Source organism: Eriocheir sinensis, chromosome 54 (genome assembly GCF_024679095.1).
Source record: "Eriocheir sinensis breed Jianghai 21 chromosome 54, ASM2467909v1, whole genome shotgun sequence".
In the NCBI taxonomy this organism is placed as follows: Eukaryota; Metazoa; Arthropoda; class Malacostraca; order Decapoda; family Varunidae; genus Eriocheir; species Eriocheir sinensis.
In genome coordinates, this window is record NC_066562.1 from 1,073,611 (window position 1) to 1,098,598 (window position 24,988).

The window sequence follows — 24,988 nt, forward strand, 5'->3', positions numbered from 1 at the left end:
CGGACGGGACCCGCGCCGCCCAGCTCAACCGAAAGGGAAATTTTTGCCACAATTTACTTGCGAATTGTTGTCCTGCCTGGCCGTGTGATGCTGCCCTGAGGTGCCAAGGGTGTGCGAGGGCAGGGAGGCAGCCAGACACCCTTGCCCTGCGCCGGGTGAGTGGCAGGAGGCTTGACTTGCCCTGTACTTCACCTTCATAATTACCTTTTATTGTAGGTTATTTTGATCATACGTGTGTTGCTCCCCGCTGAGCCGCCTGGTCATGTTACAAATCCCCTAAGGCCTGACCGTGGCTTTTGGTTTGGTCATTTCACAATTACTTGAGTATTACTTTGGTTTACTTTAAATATTATGATTTAGCTAGGAAGTTAATGAGTGCAACCTAGCACATCCTAGAGGGTCAGGTTAGGTTGGATATAGATAGGTTAGATTAGGTCAGGTAAGGTTAGATTTGGGTTAAGATTCGTTTTAGGTCCGTGCCAGTATCTCATTACCTACCTTATGAAACCTCAGTATCTCTTCATATATCTTTTCTACAAACCTTCAACAGTCATGGAAACGCTTTGAAAATCCAATTCAAGGACTTTTTTTTTACTCTTGAAAATAGGGGATAATGTTTACGAAAGCGCGTCGCCTCCTCTGCTGGCCGTGGCGACGCTGCAGCGGGTGTTGCGAGAAATACCTCCTCGCTGAAATAAGTCACATATACATGAGGAGGGGTCCAGGGGGGGGCGTAGCCCCCCTGGTCAGAAGGGGGGGTCTAGGGGGGCGCAGCCCCCCCCGTTCGTAGGTCGTAAAGTTCGGTTGGAGTAGTTTAAATATGCTCCCCGACCCTAAGCCCTCTGCGAGCTATTTTGCGGCTGCGGCGGGTGCAGCGTCGCTGTGGCCAGCAGAGGAGGCGATGCGCTTTCGTAAACATTATTCCCTATTTTCAAGAGTAAAAAAAAAGTCCTTGAATTGGATTTTCAAAGCGTTTCCATGACTGTTGAAGGTTTGTAGAAAAGATATATGAAGAGATACTGATGTTTCATAAAGTAGATTATGAGATACTGGCACGGACCTAATACGAATCTTTACCTAGATTTGGAGTTGTTAGCCTTGTTCAGTTTAAATATTTATGGTAAATTACAATAATGATATTAGTTTTATTTCACCCAGCGGCATATATGAAAAACAGGACAAGAAAACGAACGAGATACATAATGCATAACCCGGTAGCGGCAAGGATCATGTTTCTTAATGGTCCCTCCAAGGGAGAAAAATGAGAAAAAAATCACCCCTCACATGAACCATTTCATAATATATATCAAATCATTTGTGATCAGATTATGTATCATCTATTTTTGGGGTTTTATATCATAGCACAAATTTGGCCCATCGCTGCTACATGATAAAGCCACAAATTTGGACCGTCACTGCTACCGGGTTAATGCTTTGTGCAGTCCCATTGTTGTCTTTGGCGGCAGAGTAGACTACGCTAATCTAAATGCTCCCCTGTTTCTTTTATTACTGTGGCTGGGGCGAGGTGAGCTCAGGAGGACAGAGTTGGGTTTGGAGGGGCAGGGTAGGAGGCATGGGAACACCACTCTACCTGTGGTGGGAATGCTGCTCTGTTTTTAACGGGACACTTGAATAATGTTTATTTTATAATTTAATGCAAATTTTGACTTACGACCATCCTGCCAGTCTCAAACCCCATCGTAAATTTTGGGAGGTGGTGGCTGAGTGGTTAGCATGTCGGTCCTGCGTCCGCTGCGTCCTAGATGATGCAGGTTCAAATACTCCGCCACCTACTGGGACTTTTCAGTCACCGCCAAGTGGCCAAAGACTACCAGACTACCTATGTTCTGTCCTGAAGACCACCCATCACCCTGGACTCTAGAGGAACTGTCCAAGGGAAATCAAGTATGAGCTCTGGGGGGCAGCATAAGACAAGAATAGATGGCGCCACTATAAACACATGCCTGCGCCATGATGAGCTTGGGCCAACCTCTGGGCCCAACCAAGAAAGCCTAGTGGTGCTTTAGGCCAGGACAAAGAAGAAAAAAAAGATAAATAAAATAGAATTGAGGACTACCCATAATAGGCTCATATTCACTGAACCTGACAGAGAATCGGACAACTCTTAAGGAAACGAAAGGAAAATCATATGATATAATAGGTAAATTTATTATAACCTCATCATCATCATTTCATCGACACCTGCTCCTAGGAGCTCCCACCAGGGGGTGGCCACGACAGAAAAGTTCCAATTTTTTATTGGTGCGACGCACAGGATAATTTATGGAAGAAAAGTTGCTCATTTTATCATGATGGAGTCTGAAAAATATAGTTTATAATCTTTTACCAGGAAAATTACTGCCTACTGAGAGCCAAATTTGCAGTGAAACTCGAAAAAATATTTTTTTTAGTTTCTCATTCTAGAATGAATTTCATTGAATAAAAGTTGTAGAACATCATCCGTATAATTCAACTGTGAAATCAGATTATGATTTGGACTGACCGTTTGGCTGGAATTCCATGATTCCCCAAAAAATCCAACTTCCGCTTCCCACTCCTGTTGACAAGATATTGGTTCATCAAGAATATCAGGTAAGTCAGTGGAGGTGTCAAGACGATGCTCAGTACGCACACAACGAGCAGAAACAAAAGGTAGACCGCCAAAACAGATCGACTGAGGGAACATAATCGCTCTGCAGACGCCATGATGCATAGGCAGGAACTGTGAACTATTTTTAGCACGGAGTCATCTAAGGGGCAAAAGAGGTGCCAGTTAGTCACTTAGGATCAACACATACGTTGTTACGCGTACCATTCAATTTCCAGAGAGCTTCTCGTCGCCCATGTCAGGAAAAAAATTATGTGACGCCAGCGTCATAGTCATTGCTAAGAGGTTAAAGGACTTAATACAATGAATGAAATATGTTTGTAAATAAAACCCAGACAGCTCACACATGTGCAGGTCAGGGCGGTCAGCTCATGGCAGTAGACAGCTCATGACACCACACTGGTCTTCCTGTAAAAAATCAAACAGTTTATGGATACATATATCCATAAATATTCAAATCCACAAAATTTAAAATGAGAATGTTAAGAAATGACTGTACTCAAATGACTGGGATAATAAATAGTTAATAGTCCCACTCTTGACACATTTAGGAATAGGATCACCAATCATTATCTCCCTAATCCTGGCCCTTCACCATATCCCAATACCTTTCCTCATCCTAACCCTTATCCTAATCCTGTCCTGCCCCTTGAATCCCCCCGCACAACCCCCACATATTATTCCACCTGAGAGTGGCCCTCTGCGGGTCCCCCAGAAATGAAATGAAAATGAAAAAATGGCCTTTCACAGTCAAAGTGACTTTACTTTAGGATGGAACACCTACTGTCAAATGCATATGAATGACATCATGGTCACTATTGTTCTTGGAAATAATAGGCAAGCATAATTCAAAATAGTCTGGAAATTTTCAAATCTTAATTCCCATTACTTTATTTCTTATTAATTTTTTATGATTTTTTGACCCAATATGAGTAGCATCCCCTTCAGGGATCAGAGTGCATTTAGAACATCAGCAGTAGTTATTTCAAAGTTAAGCAAGATATGAATGGAAATTTCATTAATACTGATGGTGGTAGCGGCAGTCAAACTGGTATTGAATACCAAGGAAAAGTAATTATTCAACATGTTCACAATGTGTTGGGTTTTGTTGTTTATGTAATTGAGGAAGTTGAAGAGGAAAATTAGTGAATAACTCACTCATGAGCTACCATGTTTAGGCCATTAAACCTCTTGTCTATTCTTAAATACCTCGTCTCCTACAGGTACAGCACAGGCATTGTAAGGCAGCACAATGAGGGTGCACTGTGTAATATGTGGGGAACTGTCCCTGCAGACCCAGGATGTGTCTGCTGCACCATGTGGCCACACCTTTCACAGTGTATGCATCTTACAGTGGCTGGAAAGGTGAGTGTGTGTGTGCATGTAGTACAGGGGTGGAGTTCATTGCTGGAGCAGGGCATTATGCTTTTCTAACCTAATTGTATTTTTACAGGATTAAGCCCAGCTTGTATTGTTTCATCTTTCAAAACTATTTTGTCATATTTTTCTTTAACACTGAATGTTCATAGCTCGCAGCTTCTTCTGGTAATATATTTCTATGATCCTCTACTCTATGTGTGAAGCTGAAATTTCATTTACATGGTCTTCTGGTGATAGTCTGTAATTGATAATAACACTTGTGTAATGAAATATTTTTTGTAAATGTGGGTGTACATTTGGGATTTGTTGTGCCCCCTACACCTCCATGGTCTAGTAGTCAACATGACCGGCTACCACTCTGTGGGCTCGGGTTCGAATCTCGGCCTGAGCAGTTGTCGTGTAGCTCACCCAGCTGTTCATCCTCCCTTTCGGGCTGGTCAGTAAATGGGTACCTGGGGAAACCTTGGGAAGGTAAACTGTTGCAATCCCGAATTTCACATTAGCCCGTGTCCTGGGGTTCTTACCTACCACAGGTTCAAAGGGCCAACGGATCAGAGATGAGCACTGCAGCCATGCACAGCTATAGCATATTCACCCACCTTTACATTTTACTTTTTATCAATGCTTCTGAGACTGACTCATGGTTTTAGAGTAGCACTCCCATGGGACATGTTTATATTTGACTTGGTGTTAGACCCATTACAAGCTGAATCTGAGATCGGTTTGGGGGCTGTGTTGCAGGTCGAATCTGAAAAGTTTTGGGTCCCTACAATGTTATTCATCCCGAACTCTGCAGGGACGCGAAACTTCTCGGACTCAACTCGTGATGTGGTCTCTAGACCAAAATCTGTGTGGACCGAAACTTCTCAGATTCGACTTGTAATATGGCCCTTAGTAACAGAGAGTATGGAAGAAGCTGAGGAAATGCTTGGGAAATGGAAAAAAGGAATGTAATTAAAGAGTTGTAGACATCAGTGATTATTTTGAGAGCAGGATATGGTACCTTCTCAACTAAAGATATGTGACCATGTGCACTTTGCAGAAAAGGTCATCATCATCATCTCATCGACGCCTGCTCCTAGGAGCTCCCACCAGGGGATGGCCACGGCAGAAGAGTTTCCATCTTTCTCTATCCAGACACTCCCTCCTTGCCTGCTCAAAGTTTCTCAAAGATCTTTCCCCCCTCTCCCTAACGTACTCCTGCACCCTATCCCTCCATCTCACTGGAGGTCGTCCTCTAACATTCCCTCCCTCTATCTCACTCACATACACCCTCCTGGTCATCTTACTCTCCTCCATTTGCTCCATGTGGCCAAACCACTTTAAAGTCTGTCGCTTCACTTCTTCCACCACTCCACACTTCTTCCCTTCACCCCTGTGACACATTCCAAAATGCTCGTACACACTTTCATTACTCATTCCATCCATTCTACTCACACCACAAGCACTCCTCAAATAACTCATTTCCATTGCCTGCACTCTAGACCTCTGACTTTCATTCCAGGCCCACGTTTTGCTTGCATATGTGAGGGTTGGTACTATTATTGTATTTCTCAAATCCCTCTTTACCTCCATGCTCACACTTCTGCCATTCATGATATGTCCCAAAGACCCTACCACCCTTCTTCCTTGCAATGCCCTTTCTCTTATCTCTCCCTCCATACCACCATGCTTACACATAACCATAGCTGGGTGTTATCACGATAAGTTATTGCAATACTTTATTGCTGATAACAAAATCGGATTATCGGCCATCCGCTACTTATTTGAATATATAGTCGTCCCTCAAATAGTACAGGGGTTAGGGACCCAGGATCCCCGTACTATTCAAAAATCCGTATAAAATTAGTGCCCCCCTTAAAAACACTCCTGGGCTGCGTTTGAGAGAGGGAATCGGGACTCTCAGAACGTCCCAAGTGATCTCAGACGCGTGACGTGGCAGCACAAGTTGCCAACTCGGCATGTCTGCTAGCTCCTGGCTTTGAGAGGTGGAGCGTCTTCGTGCTGTGATGACGTCAACATCAAATATGGCGGCCCAAACAAACACATATAAGTGTTTCCATTGCATTTCGCCTCTCTGTGCTACCATAACCACTGCAGCTTCCTTTTCATCTTCTGTTGTGAGGAGTTCATCAGTCAGTAATGCATGTTAAACGTCACCAGGAAGATCAGCGTTCACCATTTGGCTACGAGTGAGACGCCATTACAATAACAACGACAAGGTTTAGTATAAGGGCAGCCTTTATCTCCACTCTTGCAGCACTCTTGGCAGTTACTGTGGCAAGAATTTTTTTCACTATGATTTTCAAGGTGTTTGCCCTGAGGGAGTAAGCCATTTCAAAGGCTGTAGTCGGGACCGAAAGGGACAACTACCTCCCGAACTAAGACCAAAACCCAAGATGATAGATACAGCGAATACGATACGATACTGCTCTCATTCACGTGGAATGCTCTCCCTACGTCAACGTAACTCACCCCAAAACGTAACTTCTCCTAAATCTGAATTCTTCTCCAAGGTGAACTCCTATCTCGAACGCATTGGGGTGCTTTCAGCAGATGTTTTGGTAGAACAGTGTTGCCACTCATGCCAGGGCTACTTGGTGCGACAAGCGGGAAATTTAAAAATCCTATAAAAGTCTTACATGTCAATCCGTATAAAACCGAAACCGTACTATTTGAGGGACGACTGTATCTTTGTTACTTTTGTAACCAAACCAACGATAATCGCTACTTTTTTCCGCCTCTCAGAAAAAAACATTGTCTCCCTACTGCGCATGCATGGCCCAGTGTTGTATGAAAAAACTTCAGGGTATGAAATATCTTCAGTGAAGAGATTTCATACTTAGATCATCAACATTAAAACACTAAGTTTTTTTTTATGTTACTCAAAAATCAATATATCAAAGAGAAAAGTCATTTAACTTTTCCCAAAAAATGATTATTCACTGCCTCAAATTTGATATTCCATATTCTTTTGTGAGCATGCCATGGTATTGAAGGCACCCGGTGTTGTGTTATTTGGTGTCCCATCGTCAAAAGCTGGCGTTTTTGTTTACAAACACTGGTCTCTCGTTAACTGCGCATGCTCAGACCAGTAAGCGTAGACCTGTACAGTCTCACAAAGCTTTTTAATACATTAAGAGTTGCTGGAAAGCTGAATCAGACATACAGTACCGCCAGCCTCGCTGTTTCTAGAACGACACTCTTTACATATAAATACAACTTGTACAGAGTGTCGTTCTAGAAACAGCGGGGATGGTGGTAGTGGTACTGTATGTCTGATTCAGCCTTTCAGTAACTCTTAATTACGGTTGAAAAGCTTTGTGAGAGTGTACAGGTCTATGTTTGCTGGTCTGAGCATGCGCAGTTCACAAGAGACCAGCTTTTGACGGTGGGGACGCCAAATAACACAACACTGGTTCAGGCGTTTTTAGTATTACTTTCCATATGTACGTGTCAACGTGTGGTTTTCAGGTTTTGTAAGTTTTCTAAAATACAAATAATTAAAATTTTAATTCATCTATGTTTTTCTATCTGAAATATCAATATAGTATCGTTTTTGCCTATCGGACTTATCACTAGCTAGTAATGAAATTGTGGATTTATATCGGGTATCAGTTATTGGTTATCGCCTATATTTGTGTCTCCAGTTAATGAATATCGGTTATCACTGATAAGGTTTTTCATTATCAGTTATCGGTTATCGGGAATAAGGTTTTCTGTTATCGTGCCCAGCTATGCACATAACTGATCCAAGGTACTTAAACTCATTAACCTCCTCCATTTCTTCACCATTCAAAATCATTTTGCATTCTTTTTCGCATTCAATTCCCACTCTATATGGGTATACAAAGTCCACGACCTCACTTTTACTCCGCTCACAAACCATCACTTTACTTTTGTTGACATTAACTTTCAACTTTCTCCTTTTACATCATACACTATCAAAAACACTGACTAAATTTTGTAAGTCACTTTCATTTTCTGCAATGAGCACCGTGTCATCAGCAATAAGATTGATCTCAGCACCCACTTCCATCCCTCAGCATACATTTTTACCCCAACTTTGCCCTTCATTTCTCTCCTAACACCATCCATATGAATATTGAACAACCATGGTGACATGATGCACCCCTGCCTTAAGCCCACTTTTATCTCAAATGTTCACTTGTTTCTCCACTAATTTTGACACATGCGAATGCATCCTCATAGAAAGACTTTATTGCATTGAACAGTTTTCCTCCCACACCATATGTCTTTATAACGTCCCAGACAATTGACTCTGTCATAAGCTTTTTCTAGATCCATGAAGGCAGCGTATAGTTGCTTTCCTTGTGCTAATATTTTTTCTACTACCATCCTGAAGGCAAATATCTGATCCACACATCCCCTTCCCTTCCTAAAGCCTCCTTGTTCTTCAGTGACTTTCTCTTCTGTAAGTCTTTGCACCCTCTCTGTTATAACTTTTCCATATACCTTTCCGGGTATACTCAGCAGACTTATACCTCTATAGCTCCCACATTCCCCTCTCCTACCCTTCCCCTTGTAAACTGGGACAATGATGGCTTTCGTCCAGTCTGCTGGCACCACTTCACATATCTTGACCATCCATTTAACAACTACATCTCCTCCACACTTCAACATTTCTGCTGTGATTCCATCAATTCCTGCTGCCTTTCCATTTTTTAATCTTTTTATTGCCTGATTTACTTCTTCATATGTTATACTTCCTTCTTTATATACTCCTCCTCTACCTCTACTCAAAACTGCTGCTGTTACAGCTGCTGGACGTCCATCCTCAGAATTCATTAAGTTTTTGAAATATTCTCTCCATCTCTCTTTCACAGCTTCCCCGTCTTTCAACATCTTTCCATTCTCATCCATAACTTCATTTATTTTACTTGAGGAGATATTTTCTGCATTTCTTTCATTCTTTACTTCTTTCCAATATGATTTTCTGTTCCCTTTATATTTTTCACTTAGTCTTTTTCCAAAGTCTTCACCAACTCTCTTCTTTCTTTCTTTTATTAGTTGGTATTGGTATTAAATCAGTACTGTGCAGTACTTGGGACCTGTGGTGTGCACAAGAGGTATAGTGGTATTGGAGGCAGGTTGCATAATGCTGCTGGGTTTAATTTTACAATTTATAGAGGACATGGTGTCTTATGTCTGGTCAGGGCAGTTAAGGTTAAGCTCTGCTGTTGTTAACATGTAACCCAGTACAACCAGCCGCATGGTCAGGTAGTCGACGACTTAACCAGCGACCCCACTGGTTTTGTCTAGGACCAGTGAGGAGGGTGTGCTGGAACCCAAGGTGGATTAAAAACAAGACCATTCTAAGGGCAGATGAACTCATGTTTATCAGAGTCAATGGCCAACCAGTCCCAGCTGTGGGTGAAATAGTGGGTGGTAAACCTCATAGCCCCCTGCTGCCTTGTAGGGTTTGCCTTTTTTGTTCAGGCAAAGGCTAGGGCCACTACTTTAAATAAGTGGTTGGGTAAGCAAGAGCATGCACCAGGAAAATCATTTCGTTCATGATCCCACTCAACCTTTTTACAATTTCCTAATTTTCTTGCACATTTTTCTGTATTAAATTCAATTTGGCATGTATGACTTCATATAGTTTTGTTATATCTTTCTTGAGCTCCATAGAAGAGTACTCTTTTGTTTCTGTTGTTTTCTGTATCGCAGCCTCATTAGCAAACATATTCATGCAATTCTCCATTCTGATATTATCATTCATATCATTCACATATACCAGGGAGTATACTTAAACATAGGTGACTGGTTCTAGAACATCACTTACAATGGCATTCATTCTCTCTAGCATACATTGAAAGCATGTATTTATAGGTAATTTGTTCCAGGCCCACAGCCAAGACAATTTGATCTTGATTTACTCTTTGAAAATAGAGTGCCTTGAGAAGGAAATTCCTCCTTTTGTTTTATGCTCATATATTATCAACAATTCATCACAAGTCTTTTTCCTGCATCTGCCAGGCCCTTTAGAAATTAAATACCAATCCCCTCCTTCCCCCCCTCACCCTCTTTTATATGCTTCACCCCACAATATAAAAAAGAAAACTAGCAATTTCCTCTCCATAGCCGCATGTCTCACCCCTCTACTCCTCCCCACAGGTCCAAGTCTTGTCCACAGTGCCGCAGCAAGGCAACTCAGCGGACCCTGATCAAGCTGTTCTTTGACCCTGGAAGCTCCTACGATGACCAAGACCCCGATGCATTGCTGCAGCAGATTGAAAACATCAAGGTGTGTGTCTAGGGCCAGGGGAGGATGGATGTAGGGTGTGCTTGCCAGTTCATACTCACCATTCCACTAATACTCTTCCTGCATATGACTTAGTATATTAGTATATGTTAGCAAACTACCAGTTAAGGTGAAATCTGTGCCAATCGCAGCAGACGGGTTAAAATTATGAATCGTCTTTGCATGGACCATTTATTTTTCCATGCTGTTCCTGGTATCCACCACTCTTTGTGGTGTGTGTGTGTGTGTGTGTGTGTGTTTGGAGTGGTAAGGGAGGCAGAATAGCATGAGGGGGAAGAAAGGAAGTGTAGTAGATTGATGTCAAATTCATAGAGATAAAAATTCTTAACAATTATTAATGAACATGTAACACGTATTTCTCCATTCATGAAATCTAAGATAATTGAATAGAAATATACATTTAATATTGTACATAGACATGGCAAAAACAAGCATGCAAAACAAAGAAGGAACATGGTTGATTGATTGAATGTTCATTGTTGTGAAAGTATACAAGACCACAAAGAAAAGAACAATACATTGCATGCACATTCAGCAACACTAAAGGATAGTAATTGTAGCAGTAATCTAACCCTGCCATTTTGGTTCTGACAGTTTCAGGTCAAATTGAAGGAACAGGAGGTGAAGAAGGTGTCCGATGAGAATGACATACTGAAGGTGCAGGCGGTGGCTCTAAGGTAAGGGGGGAGGGGCTGCCATGTATTGTCACAAGTATTTTATTTTTACAAATACAAATATTTAAGCTCTTAAGATGTGATGCTTAAATGTGCCATGCGAAATTTGGTAAAAGTTAGGGCAGGTCTGGGAATGGTGCATTTTAAACATTTTTAGGTCTCCTCTTGATAACCCGGAAAACCTGCTTATCCAGAAGGTCCATGACCCCTACATTCTGGATTGAAGGACTCTCACTGTATATATACACACACAAATACAGAGCTCAAAAGAAAAATCTTGGCAAGACATTCATATTCTCTTCACTGTATTTCTTTTACACACTAATGAACATATAGAAAAAGCTTTCAGATGACATACAATACAATTTTCTTAAATGGAATCTTTATAAAAATATCAGTGTTTATTAGTTTCAATATTGGAATATCCCACATGAAGGCCTCCTTGAATAGTGCTGCGCCTATAATCGTAAACCCGAGGCCAAGCTGTCAAGGGGATGGGGAGAAGTTAAGAGACAGGAACACCAACACTCCCTGCTTTAATAATGGTTGTAGGTCACAGTGCTGTTTTATAGCTGCAAACTTTTTATAAACACATCTTCTTTGCCAGCTCATAAGCCCGTCTTTATATAGGGTCGCTGTTTTTGATGAGCCGCCTCCAGATTCCTCTATCGCCTGTCATGTTATGTTGAGGCCCTTCTCTCTCATGTCTGCTGCTATGCATTCCTTCCGTCTCGTCTTGGGTCTTCCTCTCCCTCTTCCCTGCACGTTCATCAAAACATGCCCGTACCACCTCAATTATAAGCACATCTCCATGATGATAATACCCACCTGCACTTTTCAGAGAGAAGAAACTATTGAACAATGAGGGAGATTTTGAACCTTGGCAATGCTTTTAGTTTAGTGTTTTATTTTTACCCCCTCAAGACCTTTATGGCAGCAACCCCTCTTTCTAGGGAGGAGTTTAAGGGGATTGAGACAAGGCTGAAGGACAGAGATACAACCATCCTGGCGTACAAGGCCCAGCTGCAGTATGTTGATCGGGTGACCGTGGAAGCAAAAAAGGCAAAGGAAGAAGCTAAGAAACTGCGCCAAAAGCTGAACCTGCTCTCAGGGTAGGTGGGTGGGTGAGGAGAGGTGAGGGTTTGTGTGTGTATTTACCTATTTATGTTTACCTATTTGTAGTCTGCAGGGCCCGAGCTAAACTCTAATTGTCCCGTCTCCATATCTGCATCTATCCAGCCTTTCCTTCATTTGTTGGACACTGCTCGCCTCCACCACCTCTTCCCGCAGGCTGTTCCATGTGTGTATTTACCTAGTTGTATTTATCTACACCTTTTCACCCTCAAATTAAAAAAAGTTGAATTTCAAATTTAAAAAGTTGAAATTCAAATTAAAAAAGTTGAATTTCAAATTAAAAAATGCAGAATGGCTAGAATTGCTAGTTTTACATATTTTTTTTATGATTACCGTGGGAAGGTTAGAGCTTAGAGAAAAGGTAGTACAATATAATTCTGAAGTGGATGCCAGGGAGTATTATTTTCTTTTTGTTATTTCATACAGTTTCGATACATATGTACATACATACATGTATGTATATATCTAATATATATTTGTGATGGAATAAAATTTATATTTGTATATAGCTTCAGTATTTTATTTTATTTATTTATTTTATTTATTTATTTATTTATTTATTTTATTTATTTATTTTTTTTTTTTTTGTACAAATTACTGTTTTGATTTTCAGTCTCCTCAGGAAGTAAATTTTTACATACATTGTACATATTTTACAATGATAAAAAAAATGTTTTACACTGAGTAGGTAATTTCTCTCTCTCTCTCTCTCTCTCTCTCTCTCTCTCTCTCTCTCTCTCTCTCTCTCTCTCTGAGCCTTCCCCCACCTCCCCAGCCTTACCGTTCATTTCTCTTGCAGGGTAGAGAAGGTGTTGGGAGGGACAAACGAGGACGTAGAGAACGTCTTGCAGTCAAACCGTTTCACCAACTTTGAGTCCCTCGCCACCTTCGTCTCTGTGTTGAAAAAGTAAGTGAAAAGAAAGATGGGTCAGAGAGTAAGAGTGAGAAGGAAACTTATGAACCATAATCCTTACTTTTTCATACATGGAAGATATGATTTTTACAGGAGTTAGAACAGGTGCCAGTTCATTTGCCAGGGTTAGAAGTGATCCAAACAAAGTCAGTCTTTGATTTATCAACATTATGCAGTGAAAACTGGAAACTGGCTAACTGCTTGTAGTATATTCATTTTCTATTTTGATATTTTCATTATCAAATTTATGTAGAGAGAAATATGCATTAGTATGTAATTTGCAATAATATTTTACTTTTTAGTCACCAGAGAATTAAAAACCAAAGTTTTGTATTTGTAGTGACATTGCTCACTGTAGCCCACACTCAAATATGTACTGAAGTAATCATGAGTCCCTATAAGAGCACTATATTCTTCCAAAAGGCCCTCCCTATTTTCAGATGACAACTTATTCCCGTACGTAGACTTTTTCTTTCAAGGCCAGTCCCACATGTAGTAATATCATTGTCAGTAAGGACTAAGGACTCTGCCCCAATTATTCTAACATGAAGAGGTTTTATTGAGCTGGAAGTTTAACCCGTTTGCTGCTGGGATCGTGTTTCTTAAAAGCCCTGTAAGCGAGAAAATATGTATCCTTTTCATTATTTGTTCATTTGTCTTTGTAAGTTTGCAACCTTCTTTTCCTGCAGGGAGCTGAGCCGAGAGTCTGAGGCTAAGAGTAAGATGAGGGCAGAGGTATTAGCAGCAACCACTAAGTGTAGGGACATGACCAAGGTGGCTCAGAGTCTGCAGGAGGAGGTGGTGAGTGGTGGTGATGGTGATGGTGGTGGGTACTGGAGGTAGTGATAGTGGTGGGTGGTGATGAGGGTGGCAGGGGTGGTGGTTGGGTGGGGGGTGGAAGGGGTAGCAGGGTTAGTTGGCAGTGGTGTGTGTGTGAATTTACCCAGTTGTGACTTACAGGAAATAAGCTATTATTATTATTTCTCCACTTTCATCGAAAATCTTATCACTGCTTTCCCCTCCCAGTTTCACCTTTACTACTTTTATAATAGATTTTATCATTATCATTATCATATCAGCTCCACCCGTCTTACCCTTGAGTGCCCCATACCATATCCAAGGACGCGCATACTGTCCTGGCTCTCTTTAGCCAGCATATGAGTTATTTCATCCCGGATATTGTACAGTTGTTTTTAGGATGTAGGTCGTATATGATATAGTGTCTTATTTGACTTTCAATGTTATTATTGTGTAAGATCGTATGTGTGTCTTGCACGCATTTGTACTTCATGGTAGCTAACTTCTAATAGAAAATAACAAAAATAATGAGAAAGAAATGATATATGTGTATGTGTGTGGAGTTCCTCTTCCTTCAAGTTGCCAAGTGGCTGGCCAGTGAGTGCATTGTCTCACCACCACCTTGGCTCTGGGACGCAGCGTGAGGCTCATGCGGGAACTCCGACCTCCCACTCACATCCATCCGCTGTCTCTGTTCTCTTTCTTTCTTCCTTCCTACCTCCTCCCTGCAGTGTGTGTGTGTTAGAGAGAGAGAGAGAGACGATAGAGGTATATTTTTACCAAACAGTTTTGGTGGACAGTGCCACCATCTTCAGTGGTGTGAAGGAAGAGTAGAAGCTACATTGATGTCAAGTTTGGTACTGGTTTCATAATTTTGAGTAATTCTTGCCACACTACATATGTGTCTATCTTCCTCCCTCACCCTCACACCCTTGCCCCTTCCTCCTCACACCCTTCCTCTTTCCTCCCTCACCCTCCCGCACACCCTTGCCCCTTCCTTTTCCACCCCTCTTCCCTCACCCTCCCGCACACCCTTGCCCCTTCCTTTTCCACCCCTCTTCCCTCACCTTCCCTTTTCCCTTGCCCTTCCTTTTCCACCCCTCTTCCCTCACCCTCCCGCACACCCTTGCCCCTTCCTTTTCCACCCCTCTTCCCTCACCCTCCCGCACACCCTTGCCCCTTCCTTTTCCACCCCTCTTCCCTCCCACCTCCACACCCTTCCTTTTTTCTTCTCTCCCTCACCCTGACACCTTATGTCTTATGTAGCCATCTCTTCATCCTTCGAGTCCTTTCTTCTTCCCCTTCCCTCCCAGCCCTCCCCTTCTGCCTCTCATTTTCCTCCACTCTTACATGCCTCTGCCTTCTTTCCATCATACATCCCTCTTCCCTCTCTCTCCTTGCACTCCCACTAAGCTCTCTCACCCCGCCCCCTCTCAGGAACACCTAACCTCCACCGTGCAGCAGCTGGAGCAGGACAATGAGTCTCTGGAGCAGGAGAATGCAAGCCTCAGGAAGAAGATGCAAGTTCTGGAGCAGGCTATCACATCTCCCTCAGGTGGGCTTGATAATGATATAAGCAATTATGATTATTATAATAATAATAATAATAATGATAAATGATCTGTATTTTTATATTATGTGATTTATTTTTTTTACACTTGGCCCATAGTCCAAGTAGGCTTTCTGAATGGGACCTGGTGGTCATCCTCAGCCCATTAGTGGTGCAGACAAGTGTCTTACAGCACCGGTGCTAAACATAATAAATAAATAAATAAATAACTCATCACAATTACTTAATATTTTCTATCTTTCCACTCCAGATGATGTGCGCAGCAGTGCCATCCACCGCCTGCTGTCTGAAAGCCCCGCCCCAGAGTTTCTCAAGAGGCTGCACAGCACCAGCCTCAGCGACTGTATCACCCCAGAGGTCAGCAGCATTACTTGTAGAGGTGGTGTAATTTTTTGTCTCATTCTCACATTTTCATTCCCTCTTCCTGTATCTTTTTGTTTCCCTCTTTCTTTACCTCAGCTTTCTTCTAACTTTTTCTTTCATTCTCTTTTCCTCTTTTTTTCCTTCTTTCTTTGTCTTGCTTTGTCTTTCTTTTTACTCATTGCTTTTTCTTCCTCTTCTTTTTTTAATGATTATTATTATTATTATTTTTCAAGGTGGGACAAAATATTAACTGGTATACCCAGAAAAGTTAAGGGCACAAAAAAGACTACTAAGCACTGCTTCCTCAAATAAAAAAAAGTAGAAACAATCAAATTGATTGTGAAATTTGGTTAGTAAGATATCTTGATCATCCCCTCTTGGAATTCAAGTTGTAGCAAGGATGAAATTCAGACACAGGAAGGCCATTCCACAGAGTACCATCAAAAGGAATAAAAGAATGAAGATGCTGGTCAATTCTTGCAGCAGGGATGTAAATTGCATAGGGGTGAGCTACAGAAGAAAGTCTTGTGCACTGGAGCTGAAGGAGTGGTAAAGACATGCAGTCACCAAGCTCAGAAGAGCAGTTAGCATGAAAATATTGACAGAAATTTGTAAGGCATCATTGCAGTGGGAGTTCAGAGTTAGAAGACAGTCAGTAAAAGGAGGTGAGCCGATGAAGCAAAAAGACTCAGATTCTTACTCTGTGTGGATGGAGCACACACATGAGATGCATGGAGAGGCGGTGGCTGAATGGGTAGCATGACGGCGCTGCTTTCAGGATGACGCAAGTTCAATGCCCGCCCGGTGCCACCAAGGTGGGATTTTTCAGCCGCCGCCAAGTGACTTAAAACTACCGACATGCTGTCCAGAAGACCACCTATCAACCCGGACTCTAGATTCTAGGATTAAAGATGAGCTCTGGGAGGGCAGCATGAGCCAATGCAAGATGGCGCCACTATAAACACTCGCCTGCGCCAGAATGGGCTGGGCCGACTATCAGGCCCCACCGGGAAGAAGCCTTGGGCCGACCATCAGGATCCACCGGGAAGAAGCCTTGGGCCGACCATCAGGATCCACCGGGAAGAAGCCTTGGGCCGACCATCAGGATCCACCGGGAAGAAGCCTTGGGCCGACCATCAGGATCCACCGGGAAGAAGCCTTGGGCGACCATCAGGAGCCACCGGGAAGAAGCCGTGGGCCGACCATCAGGATCCACCGGGAAGAAGCCTTGGGCCGACCATCAGGATCCACCGGGAAGAAGCCTTGGGCCGACCATCGGAATCCACCGGGAAGAAGCCTACCAGCACAATAGGCCTGACGTAAAATATATAGATATATATATATATATATATATATATATATATATATATATATATATATATATATATATATATATATATATATATATATTCCATATCAATAAACTCTGGAGCAGCTTTCCTTTGTCTCTACAGCCTCCTTCCTATGACGTCAATGCTTTCAAGAGGGGAGCATCAGGACACCTTTGTAACTGTTTTAGAATTTTCAATTAGAACTTTTCCACTTTTAGAAGTAGTATTTCTGCTTTTTTTCCTGTTTCTTTTCTTTTTCCCTTAACCCGGTAGCAGCGATGGGCCAAATTTGTGGCTTTACCATGTAGCAGTGACGGGCCAAATTTGTGCCATGATATAAGCCCCAAAAATAGATAATGCATAAACTGATCACAAATGCTTTGGTATAGAGTATGAAATGGTTTGTGTGTGTGATGATTTTTTCTCGCTTAGAGGGATCATTAAGAAACATGATCCCCGCTGCTACTGGGTTAACCCTTCTCTGGTGTACAAAAGATAAAAACACCACCAGCACCAACGTTGCCAGATTATCGTACTCAGTTTCTCATATTTCCTGATTTCCAACCCCAAAACTGTCTCCTGGGCACCAATAACTGGCTTTTTATGTTATTGTTGAAATGGTTAATAATTTTTGTATCCTGGTGATATTTATGGGGGAGAAGCCTGTAAATATGATGCTCCGAGTATGAAAATCTGGCAACGGTGACCAGCAAAACCCTCATCACTACCATCACCACACAGGTTGTAAAGAAGCAGCGCCACACACCCTCAGAATCAAAGGCGTCTGATGTAACAACAGAGACAGCAGGGACATCAGCAGAGGAAAAGGTGAGCTCGTTAGGATGAAGACCAAGGTGTATTTACCTATTTGTAGTAAACAGAACAACTCGTTATTTTATTTTAGTTTATTATATTTTATTTTTTCCATCCTTCGCTCCAGCCATCTCAGCCGCCAGCGTTGTGTACCGTAACTCCAGTTCGTCCCTTGTCAGACAGCCTCAACATCATGAAGGGAGCAAATGGGCATCACCACCGCCTCTTTGCTAAGCCTAATAACTCTTCATCCTCTATTCTGGGTAAGGATTTGAAGTATTGCCTTTGTTTACCTAGTTGTAGTTGTAGTTTTACAGGGCCTGGGCATTATGCTCGTGTGGTCCCGTCTCCGTGTCTGCATTTATCCAACTTATCTTTAAAGCTTTGCACATTCCTCGCTGATACTATATCCTCGCTCAGACTGTTCCAAACCTCTACATTTCTTTGCGGGAAGCTATACTTCTTTGTGTCTCTCAAGCATCTCCCCTTTCTCAATTTTTTACTGTGTCCTCTTGTATTTCTGCTTATGTTTCCTTCTGTTAGTAGCAGTTCTTCATTATCTACTTCATCTATTTTGTTTAATAATTTATAAATTTGGATTAGGTCTCCCCTTTCTCTTCTTTGTTCCAGTGTTGTTAAGTTCATTTCCTTTAATCTTTCCTCGTATATTAATCCCTCCAACTCTGGGACCATTTTTGATGCCATCCTCTGTATTCTTTCTAGTTTCTTTATATGCTTCTTCTTATGGGGGGACCACACTACCTCTGCATATTCTAATTTTGGTCTAATCATGGTAGTGATTAGCCTTCTCATCATGTCCTTGTCCATGTAGCTAAATGCTACTCCAATATTTCTCACCAAGTTATATGTGTCTCTAAAGATCCGATTTATATGACTCTGGTTGATTATCATACCTCATCACTACTCCCAGGTCTCTCTCTTCATGCACTTTTTTTAATGTTTCACCATTTCCCATTTTGTATATCCAGATTGGTCTTGTTTCACTTTTACCCATTTCCATAACATGACATTTTTTCACATTAAATTCCATCTCCCAATCCATACTCCATTTCCAAATTTTGTATAGGTCTTCTTGCAATATTTCACAATCTTCTTTGTTTCTTATATGTTTTTGTAATTTACCGTCGTCAGCAAACAGGTTTATGTAGCTATTAACTCCTTCAGCCATGTCATTTACATATACCAGGAAGATTATGTGTGTGTGTGTGTGTGTGTTGTGTGTGTGTGTGTGTGTGTGTGTGTGTGTATTTACCTATTTGTAGTCTACAGGGCCTGAGCTAAGCTCTATTAGTCCCATCTCCATATCTACATTCATCCAGCCTTTCCTTCATTTGCTGGACACTGCTCGCCTCCACCACTTCTTCCCGCAAGCTGTTCCATGTGTTAATTCTTCTATGTGGAAAACTATACATTTTCACATCACTCAAACAGGTTCCTTTATTTAGTTTCTTTCCTCTTTCTCTCAGCCCCTGAGTTCTCGCAGTAGAGAAGAGATCATCTCTATCCACCTCATCAAACTTATTTACCAACTTATACAGTGTGATCAGATCTCCTCTCTCCCTTCTTTGTTCCTGTGTCGTCAGGTCCATGTCCCTCAATCTGTCTTCATATGTCATATTCTAGAGTTCTGGGACCATTTTCTTTGCAATACTCTGTATCCTTTCCAACTTTCTGATATCCTTCTTTTTGTGAGGCAACCACACCACTGCAGCATATTCAAGTTTTGGTCTTATCAGTGATGTTATTATTTTCTTCATCATTTCCTTGTCCATATAATGGAATGATACCCTTATATTTTGCATCATCCTGTAGGTTTCTCCAAATAACTTGTTTATATGCTTTTCTGGGGATAATGTGTCCTGCATCGTTACTCCCAAATCTTTTTCTTCATGTACCACCATTAAGTTTTCTCTCCCATCCTGTATGTTTTCCTCAGTCTTATTTTACTTTTCCCCATTTCCATAACATGGCATTTGTTTGCATTAAATTCCTCTCTTTTTATCATTTCTTTCATCTTCTTCTCCACGTCCTTGTTTGACCCAATCACACCTCTCTTTCCATTTTCATAATTTTTATCTCATGGTCTTTTTCTGTTTTTTCCATCTTCAGCTTTGCTATCTCTTTCTGGTTTTCCAGCTGTTCCTTCGTGAACTTTATTATTTCCTCTCTTAAGCTCTCTCATTCTCTTTGTCTCCTCATCTCTTCTCTTGGCCTCGTTATCTCTCTTTTTGACCTCAGCTAATGCTTGGATCACTTCTCCAAATTCCTCTCATCCTCCTCATTTCTACCACCATCTTGTCACAGTCCCTCTCCACTTTGCTTATTCTCTTCCCCTGTGTTGTCTCCATCATTGATCCCGGCATGAAACCCTCAAAACTTTCACAGGAATCTTCCCTCTGGCCTGGCCAGGGGAATCCGTCAGTGGGTCCGCCATTTTGGGTGTTTGTTAATGTTCCTTATGTTCCATATTAAACTCTCCTTCTCCTCCCCGATGTACTTTTCACTTCTCAATCTTTCACATCTTCTTACTGCCTGGACTCCTAGGAGACGGGACCTTATGTTACTACTCTGTATACTCGGGTCCCTTGACCATCAAATCAATTGGCTCCTCCGCTCCGTAGTGCGTCTGTCCGTGTTGGCAGCTGGCCGATGTGTGTGTGTGTGTGTGTGTGTGTGTGTGTCTTTATCTAGTTGCGGTATACAGGTAAGGAGTTAAGCTTGTAATGCCCCGTGTCCAAATCTACTATTATCTACCTTGGCCTGGAATTTATGAGTTGTCTTTGCATGGGCCACATCCTTTCCCAGGCCACTCCAGGCTTCCACTGTTCTTTATGGAAAGCTATTCTCCTTAACCCTTTCACGCACCAAAAGTTTAATAAGTTTCTCTTTCCACTGCGACATCCGTCTGGGGCTCCCTCGGGGGCCTCGCAGAATGGCCTGACCGTGCGGCGAAAATTTTATCGATTTCACCCACGAGTACTCTTTTTTCCTGGCATTATTATATATCATTGGTTTTGGAAGAGATTATTCTACCTTATGAAAGAAAAAAAATATCAAGAAATGCAAAGCCTTCAAACTAATGCTAATTATGTACTTTACATTTCTGCCCGGAATCGTACCAAATCTATTCTCCGACTAACTAAAAACTCTTTCATTAATAGAAAACGCCAAAGCCTTGCTTTCTCTAACTCTTCCCATGACTTCTGGCATCTAGCCAAAAACATCTCCTCCAACTTCACTTCTTCATCTTTCCCTCCACTCCTCAGTCCTGACGGCAACACTGCCGTCTCATCTATCTCTAAGGCTGAACTCTTCTCTCAAACTTTTTCTAAAAACTCCACTCTGGACGATTCTGGGCATATTCCTCCTACTCATCCCCCCTCTGACTCCTTTATGCCTGTTATAAAGATTCTTCAAAATGATGTTTTCTATGCCCTCTCTGGCCTCAATCCTCAGAAGGCTTATGGACCTGATGGAGTGCCTCCTATTGTCCTTAAAAACTGTGCCTCCGTGCTGTCACCCTGCCTGGTCAAACTCTTTCGCCTCTGCCTGTCAACATCTACCTTTCCTTCTTGCTGGAAGTATGCCTTCATACAGCCTGTGCCTAAGAAGGGTGACCGTTCCAATCCCTCAAACTACCGTCCTATAGCTTTACTTTCTTGTCTATCTAAAGCTTTTGAATCAATCCTTAACCAGAAGATTCAAAAGCACCTTTCTACTTCTGACCTTCTATCTGATCGCCAGTATGGGTTCCACAAGGGGCGTTCTACTGGTGATCTCTTTGCCTTCCTAACTGACTCTTGGTCATCCTCTCTTAGCCGTTTCGGTGAAACCTTTGCTATTGCGCTGGACATATCAAAAGCTTTTGATAGGGTCTGGCACAAATCTTTGCTTTCCAAACTACCCTCCTACGGTTTCTATCCTTCTCTCTGTACCTTTATCTCCAGTTTCATTTCTGTCCTATCTCCCACTCTCTTCCTGTTGTTCATTGATGATCTACTTTATAAAACGAACTGTCCTATCCATTCTTACGCCGATGACTCCACTCTGCATTACTCAACTTCTTTTAATAGAAGACCCACCATACAGGAACTTAACGATTCAAGGCTGGAGGCAACAGAACGCTTAGCCTCAGACCTTACTAGTATTTCCGATTGGGGCAAGAGGAACCTGGTGTCCTTCAACGCCTCAAAAACACAGTTTCTCCACCTATCCACTCGACACAATCTTCCAAACAACTATCCCCTATTCTTTGACAACACTCAGCTATCACCTTTCTCAACACTAAACATCCTCGGTCTATCCTTAACTCAAAATCTCAACTGGAAACTTCATATCTCATCTCTTACTAAATCAGCTTCCTCAAGGCTGGGCGTTCTGTACCGTCTCCGTCAGTTCTTCTCCCCCGCACAGTTGCTATCCATTTACAGGGGCCTTGTCCGCCCTCGTATGGAGAATGCATCTCATGTGTGTGTGTGTGGGGGGGGGGGGGGGGGTTCACTCACACAGCTCTCCTTGACAGAGTGGAGTCAAAGGCTCTTCATCTCATCAGCTCTCCTCCTCATACTGATAGTCTTTTACCTCTCAAATTCCGCTGCCATGTTCCCTCTCTTTCTATCTTCTATCGATATTTTCATGCTGACTGCTCTTTTGAATTTGCTAACTGCATGCCTCCCCTCCTCCCGCAGCCCCGCTGCACACGACTTTCTACTTATGCTTATGGAACCAACTTTGTTCCTGCCCTCTGAATCCTCTCTACTTTCCTTATTGTACTACTTGGTGACCACACTGTTGCTGCGTATGCCAAACTTGGGCATATCACTGTCAATCAATTCCTTCTATAATTCTTCATCCAAATATTGAGAACACCAGGCTGTATGCTTCACCTACAATTCTTTTTATATACTTCTCTGGCAACAAATTATCCAATTCATTATACAGTTACTTTCAGATCCTTTTCCACTGATATTTTCTTAATGGTTTAAATTCCAATTGTAAAGTCACCTGAAATTCTCTTTCTGCTTATTCTGAATTCCATCACACTGCACTTTCTGATGTTAAATTCCATTTCCCATATATGACTCCACTCCCGTATCCTGTCCAGGTCCTGTTGCAGTGCTTGACAATCTTCTTCACTGCCAACCTTCTTAACCCGTCCGCTGCGATTGCACGGATTTGGCTTTCACTGTTAGCCTGGTAACATATACTCCTAGGTCTTTCTCTGCCTCTGTGGTGGATAGTGGAGTGTTTCCCATTGGTATGCTGGATATCCCCTCCCAAGGTGCAGGACTTTACATTTTTCTTCATTGAATTGTAGCAGCCACATTTTGTTCCATTCCTGTAGCTTTATGATGTCTTCTTGTAGGAAATCCACAGTCAAGGGGTTAAGTAACTTGACATTACCACCAAGCACACTCATATAACTGTTTTCTCCCTCCATCATGTCGAAATGTAAATTGCAAACATGACCGGAGCCAGCACCGACCCCTGTGGTACTTCACTGATCACTTTCCTCCATGAGGACCTCACGTCTATGATCACTGTCCTCAGTCCCCTGTTCTCCAAAAAATCATTCATCCACCTCAAAAGCCCTCCTCTTAGTCCTTCAATGTTCCCCATCTTCCACAACAGTCTCTTAAGTGGAATCTTATCGAATGCTTTCTAAATTCAAATAAATTCTGTCAGCCCAACCATCCCTTTCCTGCACCATGTCTATCACTCACGAGTAAAAACACATGACCTTTGTTGAGTTTACTCAATAATAATAATAATCAAATGCCTCCAGAGTGGATTCCACTTCCGGCTCTCGACCCAAGAAATGTTTTGATACCTCTTCGAACTTCCTCTCCGTTAACTTCTGCAACATTCATGGTCTACGTTCTAATTTCCATTCTGTGGAGCATGGCCTCTCCTCCTCTAAACCTCACCTTCTCTTCCTCACTGAAACACAGGTCTCAGGGGTTACTGACAGCAGTCTCTACTCTGTTCCCTCCTTTTATCTCTATCCTAAATTTCAATCCAAAGCTGGATGTTGCATCTACTCCTGTCTCCTCTGTAAAAAGAAAAGAAAAAAAAGTCTCTGCAATGCATCAACATTCCTCTCTCTACCCTTAGCATGAGAACCTTTATGATGCAGGGAATGTGTAGATGCCCCTCTCTCTAGCTGTATTTTCAAAATCTCTGCTTTATACAGTTGAAAAATTTAATGGGACAAGATTATAATTAGATCAATAACACACACTCCTTTTCCACTCAGGTTCTCATAAGGCGGTGAGGGACGTGGGTTACGATGGACTGGGAGGTCACTACAAATTTGAAGAGTTCCCCAAGCCTCGCACCACCCAGCTCCTGGTGGCCTCCAAGAGGAAATACACCACCAAGAAGGTTGGCCGTGGTAGAGGCGGGGGTGGTCGTGGTGGTGGTAGTTCAGTGTCCAGCAAGGCGGGCAAAGTCAATAATATCCATGACTACTTTAAGAATACCTTTGATGATGATTTTGACTAACCTTTTGTCCATGTCGTAGCCGTTCTTGCAGCATTCTCTTTTTATACTTTACTTTTGCCTCAGTCCTTCTTATGATTTTACTTCTTTCACTGTTTTGTAGATATTTTCCTTTTTTTATTTATTATTCTTTTTTACTTGTACACTTTTATATTTGATATTGTGATATTATTGAGTAAATGTATGTCTTGTAATGCCAAAGTATCAGAAGTGTTTGGTTAAACCAGTAGGGTGAGTTGGGGATGAACCATACATGTGGACGTAACATACAGATGCTCCCATGGCCACATTTATAGGTTTGAAATGGTCTTCCTCTAACATGTATTAGGGAAAACGGGTATGCACAGCTGAGCAATGGCAGTATTGGGGGGGATGCTTGGCTAAATTTTGAGGGGTTTTTTTTTTTTTTTTTTTTTTTTTGTGTGTGTGTGTGTGTGTGTGTGTGTGTGTGTGTGTGTGTGTGTGTGTGTGTGTGTGTGCAGTGGCGTACCCAGAAAATTGAAAAGGGGGGGGCCAATATATATATATATATATATATATATATATATATATATATATATATATATATATATATATATATATATATATATATATAT

General features: G+C 42.0%; 1 protein-coding gene across 1 annotated transcript; it reads left to right on the forward strand.

Annotated features, from left to right (window-relative positions):
• LOC126983498 (E3 ubiquitin-protein ligase TRAIP-like) lies at positions 1 to 24,786 on the forward strand. The gene is made up of 12 exons (XM_050836244.1): positions 1 to 155; positions 3,832 to 3,973; positions 10,127 to 10,256; positions 10,869 to 10,951; positions 11,902 to 12,060; positions 12,882 to 12,989; positions 13,685 to 13,796; positions 15,231 to 15,348; positions 15,614 to 15,720; positions 17,799 to 17,885; positions 17,998 to 18,133; positions 24,148 to 24,786. Exons 2-12 carry the CDS (start codon positions 3,861 to 3,863, stop codon positions 24,393 to 24,395), a joined length of 1,401 nt encoding a protein of 466 aa, XP_050692201.1. The 5' UTR covers positions 1 to 155; positions 3,832 to 3,860; the 3' UTR covers positions 24,396 to 24,786.
• The last annotated feature ends 202 nt before the right edge of the window (positions 24,787 to 24,988 follow it).

Bases quoted from the DNA above. Each gene is read 5' to 3' on its own strand.
- LOC126983498 (XM_050836244.1), top strand. From the start codon at position 3,861: ATGAGGGTGCACTGTGTAATATGTGGGGAACTGTCCCTGCAGACCCAG. The intron at 3,974-10,126 runs GTGAGTGTGTGT...TCCTCCCCACAG, and splicing joins ATCTTACAGTGGCTGGAAAG to GTCCAAGTCTTGTCCACAGT. The intron at 10,257-10,868 runs GTGTGTGTCTAG...TGGTTCTGACAG, and splicing joins AGCAGATTGAAAACATCAAG to TTTCAGGTCAAATTGAAGGA.